The following is a 19,161-nucleotide window of genomic DNA, read 5'->3' on the forward strand; positions in this document are numbered from 1 at the left end:
ATATGGGAGCTCAATTTCTAGTTTTTGGAGGCATGTCCATATTGTTTTCCAGAAAGGCTGGACCAGTCGGCATTCCCACCAACAACGAATGAGAGTCCCTTTCTCCCCACATCTGTGCCAGCACTGGTTGTTCTTGTTCTTTTTGATGTGTGCCCATCTCTGTGGTGTAAGATGATATTTCGTTGTTTTGATTTGCATCTCCCTGATGATTAGCACATTCTTGAGCCTCTGTGTCTTCAGGAACATATTAAATAGTTCCTGACTGATCTTTCATGCCAGATTAAAATATGCAGCTGATCAGGAACCCAGCAGGGGATCTGTAGCAGCAGGACGTCTGCCAAGCAGAACGTAGGGGTTGGAAGGGTTCCCACCAAGAGCCTTGGAGCCTCCAAGGACTGTTCTTCTGTCTCCTATCACCAGCTCAATTTCACCTTCCTTTGGCAGAGCCCTCGCACACGGTACTCTTATGTGGCAGGAGATATCCTGCCTTTGGAATTCAGTGCTTCAGCCACATCAGGTAGAATTCTACAGAATTCATTCCAGTTTAGTTGTCTTTTTCAGTGAAGAAAAGGAAATGTGGAAATTGTTTTGTTTTGTTTTGTTTTACAGGAGGGGGGAATGAAAAAGAATTATTTTTTCATTCTTGATTTCAGTATGGTTGGACTGGGGCGGGGGTCGGGGGAGCGGAGAGGTGAGCAGTTGTTAATACAAATGTAAAGGATAGCCTTAACAAGTAATCAGGATAAAGCCTACAGCTGCGGAGGAAAAGGAAATGGAATGGGTGGAGGGGAAAATGAGGTCTCAGTGGAAGGAGACCCAAGCATAGAATGTGTTCTTTGTTATTAGAATCAACATTCAGTAATCCTAGGCAAGAAGGCCAAAAGACCATGGATAAATGGAATCCACAGATAATCCAAAAGTCCCATTTAAACTCTTAGTTTCAACTTTCTCTTCCATAAAACCTTTGTTGATGTTTTTGTTTTAACCAGAGCCATGATTCCCTTAACATGCTTTCGGCACACTTTCTGGAGCTAGTATGAATAGAGAAATGTAGCTGGAAGGGCAAGAGAAGAGAGCCGTAAATAGTTGGAGAACAGAAGTCTTTGGGTCTTCATCTGCGTGTATTTAACACCCGGCAATGGGCCAACCAGGAGATAACAATAGAGGTTAATAAATGTTAGATGGATTAAAAGGAGAAAGAAGATCAGTTAGTTCCTGATCTGGTTTTCTGGGCCACGGATCACCAAAAATCCAAATTAAATCGATAACATTTCAAAATGGGAAGTAGTTGATTCCTTTTTTCCCAATTCCTAGGGTGAAGTGGGAGAGAATTTTGTCCTCATTTCACCAAAAATTGATGTACTTGCCACCACCGTTAAGCAGTATGAAAATTCAGGAATTCTGGGCGTGTGTAAGTGTGGTGGTGGCGTGGGGGGTGGAAGGGTGCTCCAACTTCCTGTTTCTCCGCACGTATAATTTAGCATTGTATAGTCCTTGAGTAAAAATACATTTCAGCACCTCATAAAGAGGAAAATGAAGCTCTTTCTCCATTCTTAGGTATGGTACTAAAATTCACGTGTTAGCAGGATAGGTTGAGGAGAAGCGAATTTTCTGGAATTACTCACTCCTGTGTGCATGTAGTCTCTCCAGCAAGGATGCGTTTTCTCTGAAAGCAGACCTGTGTTTTCAGCGGCTCTCTCCACACCTCCACCCACCAGTGCCTAAGACTAGTCTGGGGAAAGTTGATATGTGGTAAATATTTATTCAATGCCTTGTACGGTGTCTAGGAAGTACAATGCCATGTTATTTACACTGTCTCCTTCCTCCTTTCCTTGTAGATTTTGATAAGCCCGACTTCAAGAGAAGCATAGTATGCCTAGAAGACCTGCAGGTTGGGACAGTTCTTACAGGCAGAGTCCAGAATGCAACACTCTTTGGAATTTTTGTGGATATAGGAGTGGGGCGCTCAGGCCTGATTCCCATACGAAGTGTGACAGAAGCAAAGCTTTCTAAAACGAAGAAGAGAAGGAGCCTGGGTCTGGGCCCTGGAGAAAAAGTTGAAGTCCGAGTAGTCAACATAGATATTCCCCGATCTAGAATCACACTGGACCTCATCCGGGTGTTGTAAGTGTCCGCCGAAGGCCACTCAGATTCATTTCTTACTTTCGTCTTTGCTGAGAATTAGGTGTTTGTGAATTCTAGCTAGCAGATGAGATTGACTTTCCTTATTTTTCCTTCGGAATAACTAAAAAACTGGCAGCAATGTTTTCTTTTTGCCATGAAGAAAAAAAAGAATAGACCTCCCTCCGAGACTTTATGTATTAATAGTTTTTCTGATCAAAACTTTAATTTTTTATATTCATCTTTTGATCCCTTTTTTATTTTGCATAGCAGATTGTTTTATTACTTTTATGTGCCAACATGCCTTTCTGGATGGGAATGGAATCATCTTCTTGGTTTGAATCATACAAGGGTCCTTGACATAGTTCTGGTGGTGGTTAATCGTCCTTTTTTAAAGACTTTTGTAATCAGACTTCTTGGACTCGTTCATGGTTTTTCCTTGCCAAACAGACCAAAAACAGACAAATAAAACGGATCCCAATGTATTTTGTAGTCATCAAGTGAATGGCTGAAAACATTTCTCCGAAGGATGTATGTATTGATCACAGTAATAAAAAAGTTTTGTGACTATTGACCTTGTTTTCAATTATGTTGGGCACTCAACAGTGTAGGAGTTGATCTTGATTGAAGAAGATGTGGCACAGATTTGTGCAAATTCCATATAAATCAAATGTACCTCTAGGGTCCAGGAAAGCCTCTGGAAATTTGAAGAATCATTTTCTGTTAGACTGTGCACAGAAGGGTATATTCCATAAGCTTCAGGGTTAAACTTCCAGTGCGGACAGAAATGGTCTTACTCAAGAATAAATATAGAAAGGGTATAAAGAGCCAACAAAAATAAGAAGACAGATTAAGTTGTTCCTTTAAAAAATTCATTATAGTTTGGACAGCGTGGTGATAATAACATTAATGTTTATGGTTGATGTACAAAATCACAGCACTTTCACCACCTCCAAAGTGCTCAGACCTTCCGTGACTATACCAGTGTCACCTGTAGACTGCCTTCCCTGCGCCCACCCTCCCACTGTTCAGTAGTCTGTTTCATAATCCAACAGGAAGGGTTTATCAGTCTTCAGTACTACCTGTTCCTTTGTTTTGTTTCTCTGCATACCACAGGTAAGAGATCATCTAATATTTGTGCTTCTCCCTGTTTTACTTCACTTAACATGATGCCCCCAGTTCCATCCAAGTTGCAGCAGCACACTACAAGATTTCATCTTTTCTTTTAGTTGCATAGTATTCCGTTACATATTTTATCCAGTTCTCTGTTACTAGATATTTCGGCTGTCTAATAACCAATATGCTGACTATTGGGAGGTTTTTTATTTTATTTTATTTTTTTAATTTTATTTTTATAAAGTTGTTCACAATAATTGATTACCTTCAATATTTCAACACCAATCCCACCACCATTAGACCTTACCACCAACCTTATTTTGAAGTTTCACACTTCCACTCAAGCCTACCCCACAGGCAGATGCTAGATCATTTATTTTGCATTGCTTATTATGAATAGTATAAGATGTCTGCATGGGTCTAACTCACAGTAATTCAACAACAAAAAAAAAACACTGGGACTCTCAAAATTTAAATAATCAGAGAGCTGTTTGGTTCCGAGATTCATTTGTGAGTCTCTGATGAGCATGACAGCCAGGGCCCCGGAGGGTGGGGAGATGGGAAGGGATGGTCCAACCCTTGAGTGAGGCCTGGCATTTTCAGTCACTGGTCCCACATACCTGGGTATTTCAGCAGATTTATTCTCTTGTGTGAGGGCCCAGGATGAGCCTGTGAAAATAGGCCATGAGGGTGGTGGCGATTGGGTTCTGGAGGTTCGGGGCTGCCCGGGTTCATTTGGTGCAGGCAGAGAGAGAGAGAGCATCTGCTCCCATCTGAGGTGCCCTAGTGGAATCAGCCTGGCGCAAGGTCCAGAGCCATCCCTATCAAGTTGCTCGGGTCCGAGATTCATTTGTGAGTCTCTCTGGCTATTCTTCTTAGTGCTGCTGTGAACATACATGTAGCTCTTCAAATGCTTTTGTATTTTCAGGATATATACAGAGAAGTGGAATCTATTTTTTTTTCCTTTTGAAAGTCTCCATACAGCTTTTCAAAAGAGGATGAATCAGAAAACATTCCCATCAACAGTGAATTGGGGCTTCCTTTTTCACCACCTTCCCACCAACACTTGTTGTTTCTAATCTTTTTAATATTTGCCATTGTCACTGGTGTGAAATGGTATCTCATTGTTTTGATTGACATATCCCTGATAATAATGGATGACAAACACTTTGATATATGGCTGTATGTCCTCTTCAAGGAAATGTCCATTTATCTCTTCAACCTTTCAGTGTTTGTTTTGTTTTTAGGCCACAGCCAACTGTGCTCATGGCTTCCTTCTGGCTCTCTGCTCAGGGATCACTATGGGCAGGTCTCCAGGGACCATATATGTTGCTCGGGATCGAACCCAGGTTACCCAGGTTACCTGCTTTACTCTCTCTTTGACTCCCACCCCATTTTTTGATGGTATGATTGGCTTTTTGTTGAGCTTTGTGAATACTTGGTTTTTAGCCCAAGTTTCTTTTGCCCTAAAAAATACTTTTAGTTTGATGTAATCCTATTTGTTTATTAAATTGTTTTTTGTTGATTGCGTATTGAAGTGTAACAGATTTGTGTGTGTTGGGTTTTTTTAAGCTACTGTGCTGTATTTTATTGTTTCTAATCGTTTTTAAGTGGAGTCTTTAGTATCTTCTATGTATATTATTATTATTATATATGCAACTACAAATAGTGAAGAGTTTCTTTCCGGTTTGGTTTTGGGGGTTTGTTGTTTGTTTGTGGGTCACACCCAACAATTTTCAGGGGTTATCCCTGGCTCTAACTCAGGAATCACTCCTGGCAGGGCTTTGGGTGCTGACCATATGAGATGCTGAAAGCAAACCTAGATCAGCCGCTTGCAAAGCAAGAGCTTTCCCTGCTATACTATCTCTCTCGCCCCACATCTTTTCCAATTTGAATGCCTTTGGTTTCTTTTCTTGCCTGATTGCAGTGGCAAGGACTTCCAAGACTTTATTGAATAATAATGCAGAAAGTGGTCATACTTGCCTTGAAAGCAAGTAATTCTTAGCTTTTCATTTATTGGATTTGGTAAATATAAGCATGCCATCAAGGGTCAATAAGCTTATCTCATAAACTAGACAAGTGTTGTCTAATTTTGACTACTGCTGCTGCTATTGATTTGCCTAATAAACTTTTATGCATAATTGAAAGAATACCTGGTTCTCTCCATGTGTAATGAACGGAGGTCTGGAAAGGGTTACCAGCCCCACCATTTACCAGAAGCAATCCTGATAAATTCCTTGACCTGACATACTTTTTAACAATACCCCTTTTTTATTCCCAAAGTACACTACTTGAGTTCATAAATCATACAATCACACGGTCCTTTACAAAGTGGTTAAGCTGTTTTGTGATAGTTCTTTATGATTTGCTGTTCTTGAAATATGTAGTCTTTCAGATGGGGTACAGAGATCTTTTCAATGTGTTAGTTAAACACAATATATTTAAACATTGTAAAACTTCCTGTTTGCCCAATGATTTCATTTCTGAAATGCCTTTTCTCTTTCACACTGATCTTCAACTGACAGTGAATCTTAATGTTTTGACTTTGAGTTGGTTTTCCTACTCGCTCTTCCCAATGTTCTTCCTGATTCACCAGGTGTAGGTCATTTCACTCACTTGAAGAAACTTATTCTGAAACTCAATATGTAATTTTAAATGAGACCTCTTTCCTCTCCCTGGACATTTTTGAGTCAGGAAGGATTACTTATGGAGATAATGAGTTTAAGAAACTGTTGCTGTTAGGTAGGCACAAAATAACGGTTACATGAGCCAGAATGTTAGTCGTAGAAATGGTGAGAAGTAGTAGGGTTCCAGTTCCAGTTTAAAGATGAAGGTAGAGCCAAGAAGAATTACCTGCTGCATGTTAAATGGAGGACACACAAGTACCTAATTAAAGAAATCCAAGATGGATTTTGGGCTAAGAAACAAAAAAGGATGAAATTATTGTCTTCTGAGATAGGGGAAATAATGGAAGGATAGTGCTGGCAAAAAGAGTACATAAATTTAAAATACTCATTAGACTTCTAAGTGGAAATGCCAAATAAGCAGTTGGCTGCTTCTGTCTGTAATTCAAAGACAGTGAGACTAGAGATGCAGATGTTGTCATTATGTTAATGATTGTTTATAGAGTCAAGAGACTGAATGAGTAAAATCGCCCATGAAATGATTAGAGAATGTATTAGAGAACAAGATAATTGTCCCTAAGTTCCAGTTTTCCTTACAATTGTTTAACAATGTTATGAAATCAAGTTACTTTTTTTTTTATAACAAACACTTTAAAATATCTAGAGACAATCTAACAACCAAGCTACGAGATCCTTATGAAGAAAAATTATGGAACTTTACTAATGACCACAAAACAGAGCAAATATATTAAGGTATTCCATGTTCTTACACTGGGAGACATGTTATTGTAGAAAGATCAGTTCTCAACAAGTTGCTCTACATCTATATGTGATAGATTTGGGAACGCTGGAAGGCACAGACAGGGACAAAGACAGATAACGGGAAGGAAATAGGAGTTTATTGGCGTGCACTCCCAGGCAGTACTCCACAAACCTGGGGTGAGGCTAGGCTAGAGCCACGTCCTGGGAGAGCCTAAGGGTACGTTTGAGTTGTCTTGGGCGGGGAAAAGGGGAAAAGGGAACAAAAACCAGTGGGACCCACGTGCTGGGTCTGGCCTGTTATCTGAAGGGGATGGATGTGAGGAAGCATGGAATGTGGCCTGGTGGCCTCCTGTCCAGGTGGGCATAAGTCCTGTCTCAGATGCTGAGGACAGGGTGATCCCTGATTCTGGGAATGTTGCTGTGTCATCTGCCAATCTTCATTTGGTCCTGGTTGCCATTTTGTCCAAGCAAACCTCACAATATACATACATACTTTTCTGGGGAGGTAGAGGGGCAAAGGGGGTCACATCTGGTGGTGCTTAAGAGTTACTCCTGGCTCCACACTCAGGAATTACTCCTAGCAGTGCTCAGAGAATCATATGGAGTTCCTTGACATAAGCCCAGGTCAGCTGCATGCAAGGCAAGCGCCCTGCCCACTGTACTACACTTTTATTTTATTTTATTTTTAATTTTTATTAGTGAAACACCATGAGGTACAGTTGTAGACTTACAAATTTTTGTGCTTGGGTTTCAGTTATACAATGATCCAGTACCCATCCCTCCACCAGTGACCATTCTCCATCATTTACATTTTTTTTAAATTTTTGTTAGTGAAACACCATGAGGTACACACTTTTAGCAGAAACCCAAACATTATTTCAAATGGTTTTTCTTTTGTTCACTGCTCATTTAACTTTAAAATATATTTTTAAAGTATATGAAAAATAAAGTTAATCAACATGTGCTTTAAAAGAATAGTTGATTAACAGAGATAGTACAGAGATTAAGGACATGCTTTGCCTGGACCCAGATCGATGCCCACACTGCATGATCCTTGAACATTTCCAGGTGCAACCCTGAAGGTCCCTGAGCACTGCAAGTCAGGGCATGGAGACCCCCAGCGTCATGGAGCCCAAGCAGCATCCTATCTCCAGGACCTTTCATTGAATCTCCTGAGTACTGCTTGGGAGGACCCTCTCCGCTCCAAAAATAAGAAGAAATGAGTGTTGGATAGTATGGCAGATTTTTTTCCTACTCAATATTGAAGAATACTCAAAAACTGCCATCATCTAAACACTTCTAGCACAAAAATAAAACAGACGAGTAGGATAAACAATTCCAAAATCTATGGGAATTTTCACGTATGTTAAAAGTGACATTTCAGAGCAAGGTAAAATCGTATTTCCGCACTGTCCACAAAAATAAATTCCAGATGGATTAAACATAAATAAGAATTTAAAAGAATGACACACAAACTTAGAAAAGGCTTTGAGAAGTGATTAAATAACCACGGGTGTGGAATGCAAGAAAAAGATTGAGGAAACTCGGGGCCTATAAACCTGAACGTTCCATCCAGAAGACATTTACTCAACACCTACGATGAGTCCATGCCAGGCATTGGGCTAGAAGATGGATAAGGTGTCTGCAGACTAGAGACATTGGAATTTAAGCTGAGTAAAGGATATTTTAAGTGCAGCGTCGCAGACTTTTTGCATTCAACATGGCCACTATCCATTTCTGAATCAAGTGCCCTTCCACCTCATTCTGGGTGCTGAATGCCGGGTCTGGGTTTAGCAGGCAAGCTTGTGTGATGGAGCTCCTACCTCCAAGTTAACACTTGTGAAAACGACATGGGAAGAAGAGGCAGGATGGAAAAAAACAAAAATGTATTTGTTCAGTCTTACTCGTGTTGGCGTCCTGCCTGAAATCAGTCATAATGAGTTGGATTTAAATAACAGATCATGGTGAACTCTTGAATGACTGGGCTCCTTGCCAAAGCAGTCTGTTCTACAGGAAAAGAGATATAGATTTCTTCCCACTCACTCATTTTATATGGGGAGGATGATTCTGTGCATGAAACTGGGTTATTATTCAGGGGGAGAGTCAGATATACAGACCCTGATCCCGTCAGTAATAAAATTGACCTTTTGGGAAATTAATTGAAAAACCCTCAGAAAAGATGTGCTATATTTTTACCTTTTTTTTTCTTTAATCAAGACTCATACTCTGTGCCCACCACCATCACCAATATTTTTAAGGAGAAAAGTCTAGCCCTGACGAAAGGAAATCAGTGGCTCAACTAAATTCCACAGGAACACCTCTCGGATTCCAGACCATTTATCACAATCTTACAACCCATCTAAGGTCCCCTGTCGGGTTTGGTCTCTCAACCCCAGCAACAAAAAATGGAAAGTGAAAGATAAAGAGTGAGGGGCGGGAGGAGCAATGCTGTTGTCTTACATTGTTTGAGCACCAAAGTTCTGAACTTTGTTTTATCCAAGCAATTAAGTTAGATATCGTTACAGATGTACTGCCATATTTTGCAAAAGCATCCACTCAACAGATGGCTGAAAGTTTACCACTTCTCTTTTTTTATAATTTTTAAATTTTATTTTCATAAAGTTGTTCACAATAATTGATTACTTTCAATATTTCAACACCAATCCCACCACCATTATTTCGAAGTTTCCCACCAGCACTCAGGCCTGCCCCACAGAAATGAATTTTAAGTTGCTGCTTTGCCTGTAGTAACTCCCACAAGGAAGCTGGTTTTGGTCATTTTATCATGATTTTATTGTTTTTTTCTGATTAGATGTTTTATATATAAATGATATATAAATAATTTACACAATATAATATATTTATGCAATATAATACATAATATATTTATGCAAATTATTTTTATATATTGCTCATTTTATCATGAGTATTGTTTTTCATGATTAAATGTTTTATATATGTGTATATATATGTATATTTGGAATGCATATATAAAATAAAGCAAAAGCCCCTGTAGTTTGAAACAGCCACCTTTATACTTTTTATGTAATATTAACATAAAACATTTTATCCAGCCTTTTTCTATACATATGTGCCTTTACATTTATTTTCTTAAACAAGTTGAGATCAGATTTTATATCCTGTTCTTTTTTTCTCTTTACCAGAGAGCATGTGCATCTTTCTTGTATCAGTCCCACCATATCAAAATAAGTTTCCTCATTGACATGTAAAGTATTGCACGGATGTGGGGAGAACCCCATTGTCAGAATGTTCTGGTCTGCCAAAGAGGAAGTGCATGAAGACATCAGCGACTGTTCCGAGCAGCCCTGTACATACAGTGAGGACTAACGTGGCCAGGAAACTTCTGTCTCTGTTACATGCATCACTTACATACATTTGCAGTGGAGTGCACGTAAAATGTCTTCTCTGAAATGTGAAGCTTTGGGCTGGCTAGTACCTCCCTCTGGGGGGGATTCTGTCCCTCGATTCATCATGCACCCCATTACAGGGGTCTTGTCCTTCATTTTGTCTCACCTTGCTCTCACTCGCTGTCTACCTCAATGGCACATTCTCAGTTGAGTCTTAGTGAACCCCCAGCCTAAGTCAAGTTTAGTGTCCCCTTTCCCTTCGTGCAGAGTGTACACATGTGTCCATCTCCTCCTCTGCCCCTGGAAGCTCCAGGCAGAGAACAGCTTTGGCTTGGGTTTGAGTTTTCAAGCCACACCCAAGAATGCTCAGGACTTACTCCTGATTCTGCACTCAGGGATCAGCTGGTGATGCTCGTGAAACCATATGTGTTACCAGGGATCAAACTAGGGGCTGCCGTGTGCAAGGAAAATACATTAACCCTGTCTGATGTCTCCAGCTCAGATAACTGCTTTAAATACGGACCACCGTTGGGGGTCATTTTGAACTTGAACCCCTTTTCCTTTGTTCCTTACCTTCTCCAGTGTTCCCCAGACCTGAATCTTCCCTTGTAATCCCAGATTCCTGCAGATGAAGGGCTGGGCCTTGATCTCTGGCTCCACTGAGCTTCTTGAAATACAGCCTGGGAGGAAGTGTGTGTACTCACACTTCACCAGTCCACAGGCGGCAAGAGCCAGGAGGTACCCAGCCAGGAAACGGCAAAATGAAGTGCTCCAGTCTGGCTGGTCTCCTCAGAAAGCAGTGGCCGCTCCCCTATCACCACTGTCATTGAGGGAACTGAGAGGCCCGGATAGTGGAGATTAGCAAGAAGGTGCTCCCTGTTGTTTTCCTGCCTCCTCCTTCACTCTATCCGTGTTCACCCCACTAGACCTTGATTACTCCCTCTGCTTCTAGGCTTTGGACCTCGACTTTGGTGTTCTGGAATCTCTCTCTTAGGGAGCTACTGTGGTTCCAACCATTGTCACTGTATCACTGTCATCCCGTTGTTCATCAATTTCCTCGAGCAGGCACCAGTAATGTCTCCTTCATCCTAGCCCTGAGATTTTAGAAAGTGGAACATCGAGGCTCTTTCAGGGTCAAGAGAATGAGACCCATCATTTGTTACTGGGTTTTGGCATATTGAATACGCCACAGGGAGTTTGCCAGACTCTGCCGTGTGGGCAGGATACTTTTGGTAGCCTGCCAGGTTCTCCAGAGTAAGAACTAGATAATAAGATGTCCCGCACGCTTCCAGGAGCTCGGTTTTATAGTCTCTGGCTCTTGGCTGTTGATGGGATTACAAGGCACCGGAGGCAGCCTTGTTACACCTACATACTGAAAGATGTGGGGATCTGGGTGGAGGAGGCCCAGTCCTAAAATGTGTAATCCCATCAACAGCCAAGACCCAGAGACTATAAAACCCAGCTCCCAGAAGAGAACAGCGCAGTCTTCCGCCTCCGTGCCTGGCTGTCCTCACCGGGGCCCCTTGGAGGAGGGTGGGTTGAATTTCCCTCCCCACCCCGAGCAGAGCCCTGGCAGCTGAAGACCTCCAGTTCCAGCCATAACCATGCTTAAGACCACTCTCCACACGTTCGGACAAGCCTCACGCAATAAGGAACCATCAGAGGAACCCAAGTGTGTGGGACCCGGGGCATAGATCTCCAAGCCTGCTTGGTTCCGGTTCCGTCCGAGCCACACTAAATCCTGACCCTTCCTGTGTCCTGAGGGAGAAAGAAACTGTGCACGACCACACTTGCCCGAGATGCACCTACTGCAGTAGCTGTGACATGGAGATGTGACATGAGCAGAGCTTCACAAGCCACACAGGCTCCTGTACAGCTTCTGGGGCAATAGCTTGCTATAATGGAAATTTTTCTGTGTATCTTTGGTTTTCCAATTGATTTATAGCACGTTCTCTAAAGAGATGATTTTGCTTGAGGGTGGAAAGTTGTTTTGTTTTGTTTTGTTTTGAATCCCCATGCGCTATAGTTACAAAACTTTCATGTTTGAGTTTCAGTCATTCAATGATCGAACACCCATCCCTCCACCAGTGTGTATTTTCCACCACCAATGTCCCCAGTATCCCTCCCTCCCTCTCCCCATCCCACCCCTCCCCTGTCTCTATGGCAGACAATTTTCCTCTTACTGTCTCTCTACTTATGGGTATTATGCTTTGCAATATAGATAATGAGAGGATCATTTATTTTTAAATGCAGACTAAAGTCACAATCGTTGACACAATTATAGAGTTGAAGTCAGATAACAAAGCTCCAACATCAAAATTGGTAAGTTTAGGGGCTGGAGCGATAGCACAGCAGCTAGGGCATTTGCCTTGCATGTGGCCAACCCAGGTTCGATTCCCAGCATCCCTTATGGTCCCCTGAGCACCGCCATGAGTAATTCCTGAGTGCAGAGCCAGGAGTAACCCCAGTGCATCTCCAGGTGTGACCCAAAAAGAAAAAAAATGATAAGTTTAAAAATAATTTTTATGTGAAAATTGTTTTTATCTCTGCGTGGGGTTGCTAAGTCCTTGTCTAAGGATTTATTGAGTTGTTTGTTGCTAGTTGAGCCTCCTGTAATATTTTTGTCTGTTGAGTTCAGTTGGCTCCTCTGTTACTTTCCCACCTAGTTTGGCGTGCTCCTACTGGAATTTCAGTTGAGGACTTTGGAGGTGTTACACAGTCCAGAGACTTTCAGATCTATGGTCTGGGCCAGTGAATTGACATGTGGTGGCTGCGGAGGTAGACTGGCTGCCAGGGCTTCTGGAAGTACAGGCTCGGGGGTGGGGACTGTCCACCACCACTCCAAGAAGACCCCAGAGTTCTCATCCTGGGCACTGGGGTACCTGAACGTTTTCGCAGTTTGGTATCTCTACGAAGTGTGTTAGCGAAGTGGTGGCATGGCTGTAGTCATCAGGTGTGGGTGCAGCTGCCAGGACTTTGGCAGGGTGGGAACTTGGCCCACCCACTTCCCGAGGGCCCCCCAGAGTTTTCAGCCCAAGAGACAAGTGTTAACTGCTTGACTTGCATCTCTTCTGATATGGAGTCATGAATCAGTAGAGCAGGGCTGATGGGTGAGTCAATATGTGTCTGCAGCTATGGGAGCTTGAGGGTAGAAAGTTAGAAAAGATTCTGTCTGCACTTGGGATGAACTTCCTTGTTGAGAAAATGCTGATTTTAGGAAAATCCCTGTAACCATAGTGATAAGATGCCATCAAGTGTGCACCTCTTTGCATGAGCATGAAGCAGAGCAATGATGAGTGTGCAGTAATGCCCATAACAACAGGCTCTCGGACCCCCTGAGCTTTGTATAAGGTTTCAGGTACAACCAGTGTAATAAAGACCTCCTTGCTCTCATGCAGAAGAGTGTCTCGGCATGCTTGATTAAGCAAACACCTGTTACAACAGCATCGGCCACCAGTCATTCAACTACCGACTCCCACCCTCTCTCCCACTTATCTCTTGATTTTATACTTCAGTTGGTTTGGCTTTTTAACGGGAAAGCATTGGGCCACACACACTTCTGTGCTCAGAGCTTGCTCCTAGCAGTGCAGGGGTAGAATCCTGTTTAACCACATGCATGGCAAGTACCTTACCCCCTTTGCTATTACCCCAGCCCTTGCTTCAATACTGCTGGAACAAAACCAGCAAGCTCAATCCAGGCAGCTCCAAATGATGAAAACCAAGTGATCCTTGGCCTCTCAATTGGTAGCAGCACCAAGTCACAAAATAAAACCACCACCATTTCTCTGTTTAAAAGATATTCTGGGGTTGGAGTGATACAGTACAGCAAGTAGGGGGTTTGCCTTGCACACGGCCGACCTGACTTTGCTCCCCAGTATCTCATACAGTTCCCCCAAGCACTGCCAGAAGTAATTTCTAAGTGTAGAGCCACAAATAAGCCCTGTGTGTTGCCGGATGTGACCCAAAAAGACAAAAAATATTAAAAAAATCTGTGTTCTTCATTCTCTTTTCATCTGTGACACGCACCTGTCCTAATGATGGGTCCAAGGACCAGCAGTTAGAAGCAAGGTGGAGGTCGGTGGTTCCCAACCTTTCCACACCTGTGGACCAGCACTGCTCTGCAGTGTGTGAAGAACATTGCCTCAGGTGACTTCCTTCTCACCTAGACCTCTGAGAACTCTGAGCAGACTGCACAACCATTCCGGAAAGTCAGACACTCAGAGCTGAGATCTCTGACTCACTTGGCTCCTGTGTGATTGATACTGGAAGCTGATGGACTTACACATGAATGTGAGTCAGGGGCCAAGAAAACATACCCTTATGCCCCACCCCAGCCCCAAGAGAAAAACATCCAGAACCATAGGAAAGGATATGCAAAGCCAGAGTGTGTGTGTGTCTGATTTGACAAAGGGTTATTGAAAAATAAATTGCTCCCGGCAGAGCACGGATCAAGAGTTCCGCTGGGCTTTGGCCAACTCTTCACTAATATAGTCGGCTGCGAACAGAACCAAAGAAAATAATGTGCAATCAAAATGTTGCCTCTGTAAATGACCTTACGCTTGCTTTGGTTTTTCGGGGTTTGGCTTGGGTCACAGCTTTCTTGAGATAGAATTGATCATTTTTAAGATATAAATCAGTTTTGAATTTGTTTACAGAGCTCGGCAACCACCACTGCAGTATGTTCTAGAAACTTTTTGTTATACAAATAAGCTGTTGCACACACATGAGTGGTAGTTCCTCATCTCGCCTCCAACACTCAGCTACTGTCTGTCCCTGAGAGAAATTCCATAGCCATGGAATTGTTGGTGGCATGGAGAAGCCTGATGGAGTGGAGATGGACTTATCTCCAGGTCACAGGGACTCAAACATCCAGTGGGATGTGCTGTGAAGGTATGGCAGGATTCAGGCTTCTGAAAATGGCATTTGCACCAACCTTCCCTCACCTCCGGGCTCAGGCATATTCAGAAGAACAGTCTGTTGTCTGGGCCAGTGGAATTAGCCCAAAGAGACAGCAAGAGATGGTTAACACTGGAAAACTCCGAGTTCACTTCCCCTCCTGAGTGAAGCCCTTAGGAATTTAACTGCACCCTTTTTTCCTTGCCCTTTCTGGCCCAGAGATGGCAAAAAGGGTGATTGATGTGAAAAGAGTTCCTGGCACAGAAAAAGGACATCAAAATATACTGGTAGCTCTAACATGAGTAATAGAATTAACCAGAAAAGCACTAACACAATCATACAATAAGGTGACTCTTCCTTCGTGTAATATAATGTTTTCAAAGTTCATCTGAGTTGTATAAATCAGAACTTCATTTTTTATTACTGAGTATTTTACTATATAGATACTCTACATGTTCTTTATCCATTCATGAGTAAAGGACATTTGTTTTCATTTTGTTGTTGTTTGCTTTTTGGGGGTGTGTAGGGGAGACACACTCAGCAGTGCTCAGAAGCGATCTCACTTCTATGGGTAATTCTTATGGGTAATTCTTAGTGGTGATGGCGAACCATGTGGTATCAGGAATTGAACTTGGGCCTCCTGCATGCAAAGCATGTGCTTAGCCCATTGAGTGCTCCCCTCACCCCATGCATGCCCCTTTTTAAACAATTACTAGGATTTATGTAATTGTTTGGGCTAAAGTGATAGCACAGCAGTAGGACGTTTGCCTTGCGCGCAGCCAGCCTGGCCGAGCCAGGTTTGATTCCTCCGCCCCTCTCAGAGAGTCTGGCAAGCTACCGAGAGTATTCAATATGCCAAACACAGTAACAAGAAGTCTCACAATGGAGACGTTACTGGGCCCGCTCGAGCAAATCAATGAACAACGGGAGGACAGTGACAGTGATGTAATTGTTTATTACATAATGCAATGCATTATGTAATGACATAATGCAATGACATTCATGTGCAAGTTTTTGCATAGACATCTTCATATCTCTCCCAGATATATAAACCTAGGAGTGGAGTTACCAGGTCACATGGAATCTATATTGAGCATTTTTAAGAACTGATCAGCTATTTTTTTCAAAGTATTCTCACCAACAATATTATGAGTCATAATTTTCTATATCCTGCCAATATTTGTTATTAGGGTTTTCTAAAATTATTATGGCCACCCTGTAGGTGTCAAGTTGTCTTGCATTGTAGTTCTAGGGGAGGGGAGCTTAAGTAAGTACAGCAGGTGGAGTGCTTGCCTTGTATATGACCAACCCTGGTTTGATCCAGGCACCACATATGGTCCCCCCTAATCCCCTCATCCTAGAAACAATCCCTGAATGCAGAGCCAAGAGTAAGCCCTGAACACAGCTAGGTTTGACCCAAAAAACAATAAATAAATAAATAAATAAATATAACCTTGTGATTCTATCTTGTGTTTTCCTCCTGTATATTAAGGATGGGCATTTTTCATGTGCTTTTTTTTTTTTGTAGGAGTACTGCTATATATTCAGCCACTGTTTAGCTGATTGAATTGGGCATGAACTCCAGCTTAATTTTTTTTAATTTATATTTTTCTTTTTATATTTATTTATTGAATCACTGTGGGAAAAGTTACTAAGCTTTCGGGTTTAAGTCTCGATCGTACAATGATCAAACACCTTTCCCTTCACCAGTACTCATTTTTCACCACCAAAAACCCCAGTATACCCCCCTCCCACCCCTCCAAATGTCTTTGAGGCAGATGATTTCTACTTAACTCTTCTCTACATCAATTACATTCATTATTTCAACAAAACATGCACCATTATTGTTCAGAATTTCCCCCCAAACAATCAGAATTGCTGAAAAGGCATTGTGAAATATTTTGTTTTCTACAGCTGGTTATGAGAATCATATAATGTCACACGGCCACGATTTTGGATTTCTGCAAAGAGCCAGATAATTACGAGATTGGTTTCTGTGTGTCTGGTGTTATGGCCATGCCAGAGAGGCGCTCGTGGGGGGTAACTCGTGACCTCAGTAGGACGTGAAGGAGGTGCCGGTACCGCCCCCCCTTCCCATGAAACTGCAGTTGCCCCATCACAGCCGGCTCGTACCTGGCTTTCCTATAAGCTCTGAGACAGCGGCCACCTTGCTGCCAGGGGGGGAAAGGCGAAGGGAGCAACACCCTTCTCCTCCTGGGGAGGCATGTTGCCATAATTTAACATATGGTCCATTCACTTTTCTTCTGCAAGCTGCTGGGCTCTGGACTAAGTCCTTTTGCCTCTGGAGCCATGGCCGTGCCAGAGAGCCACTTGAGGGGGGCAACTCATGACCTCGGTAGGGCGTAAAAGACGAGCCAGTACCGCCCTCCTTCCCATGAGACTGCAGTTGCCCCTTCACCGCCGCTCATACCTGTCTTTCCAATAAGCTCTGAGCCGGAGACCACCTTGTGTGCAGTCCTGATGCATTTCTGCCAAAAGCCGCTGGGTTTCAAGATTTGTTTCTGAGTCTCTGGGATCATGGCTATTAATCAGCTTGATCAGGAGCCAGAGAGGCCGTTTGTAGGCAGCGACTCGGGGTCTCATTGGGATAGGGAGAAAGAGTCGGCTCCACCCCCATGTGGTGAGGCCCCGTGTGTCTCGTCACTGCAGGCCCAAACCTGACTGTCCAGTGGCCTCTGGAGGATTGTGGTCACCAGGCCACCAGGGGGAACAGGCCAAGGCATGAAATCTATTCCCACCTGGAGTGGCCCAGCACCAGTAACCTACTTCAGGAACATGACGCATTTTTGCCAAAAGCCTTTGGGTTCCGAGATTCGTTTCTGAGTCTCTGGGATCGTGGTCATTAAGCAGTTCAATCAGGAACCAGAGAGGCCATGCCTCCAATTATATAGCTGAGCCGGAGGTGATTTGTGGGTGTGTCTCCCACATACCTAACTTTTGGCCGTTTACTTTCTTGGTAAACTTTGCCCCAAGTTTTTGGGGTCTGGCCAAAGACACAGCAGCAATTTTGGGGTATCTGGAAGTCTGAAGGCGCCATGAGGCTGCTGATGCACTCGCCTCACAGGTACAGATTGACCTGCTGGCAGCACTATACCCCCCTTCATGTGCTTTTTGGCCATTTGAAGAAATGCTTGTTTAGACTCTGATCTCATTTTAATTAGGTTATATTTCTGCAATGTAGTAGTCTTTATTCTAGACATATATCCTTTGTCTCTCCCATGCTGTAGGGTTTCAATTCACTTTCTTGACCGTGTCCTTTGAAGCACAAAGCATTTCATTGTTAGAGTATCCAGTTTGTTTGTGTTTTCCTTTTATTGCTTATGCTTTTGGTATAGGACTTAAGAAACCATTGCCTGATTCAAAGTTATAAAGATTTAAAACCTGTATTTCACCTAAGCATTGAATAATTTTCGTCCTTGCTTTTAGGTCTTTGATCCATTTTTAGTTAATTTGTGTATGAAATGAGGATGTGTTCCTATTGATTTGTTTGCAATCGGATATCTAGTTATCCGAGCACTGCTTGTTGAAAGGACAGTTCTTTCCCATTTTAATTATCTTAGCAACTTGATAAAAAATCATTTGACTATTGACATGTGGGTTATTTTATATAAGTATATAAATTCTACTTTATTGCTCTTTATGCCATTTTTTTTGCCGGTACAATAACAGCTTGAGTACCAACAGTTTATTTAAAAAGTCTTAAATTGTACCACATGACTATTCTAACTCTAGGTTTTATTTGGCTTTTTGGTTTGTTTGATTTTTTTTCAGGATTTTTTTCTCTTCTGGATCCCTTACATTTGCAGAAAGATTTTAGGGTCAACTTGTCAATTTCTGCAAAGAAACCATTTGAGATTTTGATTGGGATTGTGTTGAACCTGTAGGTCAATTTGGGTGAATAATTACCATTTTAATATCAAACCTACTATTCCCTATTGGAATTTTCTTCCACTTATTCAGGTCTTCTATTTCAATGTTTGCTTTCAGCAATGTTTTGCTTTAAAACACAATTTAAATTCTGTACTTCTGCTAAAATTATTCTTAAATAAAAATACTATAAAAATACTTTTGACATATTATAAATGGAATTGGTTTTTTCTATTCATTTTCTGGGTGTTTGCTACAATCTGTAAACATGCAATTGATTTTTATATTGATCTTGGATGCTGCAACCTTGATGAACTCATTTATTACTTGTATTAGTTTTTCAATATATTCCTTATATTTTATAAATATAAGATCATGCCTTCAGT

At 42.1% G+C, this 19,161-nt stretch overlaps 1 protein-coding gene across 1 annotated transcript in view; it reads left to right on the plus strand.

Moving 5' to 3' along the window:
- The window catches only part of SRBD1 (S1 RNA binding domain 1), a 223,944-nt gene extending 221,244 nt beyond the window's left edge, over positions 1 to 2,700 (plus strand). Inside the window, exon 22 of the mRNA XM_056116224.1 lies at positions 1,839 to 2,700. Within this exon, the coding sequence (XP_055972199.1) occupies positions 1,839 to 2,128 (290 nt within the window). The 3' untranslated portion in view covers positions 2,129 to 2,700. The remainder of the gene's footprint in view (positions 1 to 1,838) is intronic.
- Positions 2,701 to 19,161: the final 16,461 nt, after the last annotated feature.

This window comes from Sorex fumeus, unplaced genomic scaffold (assembly GCF_029834395.1).
Source record: "Sorex fumeus unplaced genomic scaffold, SorFum_2.1 ptg000003l, whole genome shotgun sequence".
NCBI classification, from domain to species: domain Eukaryota; kingdom Metazoa; phylum Chordata; class Mammalia; order Eulipotyphla; family Soricidae; genus Sorex; species Sorex fumeus.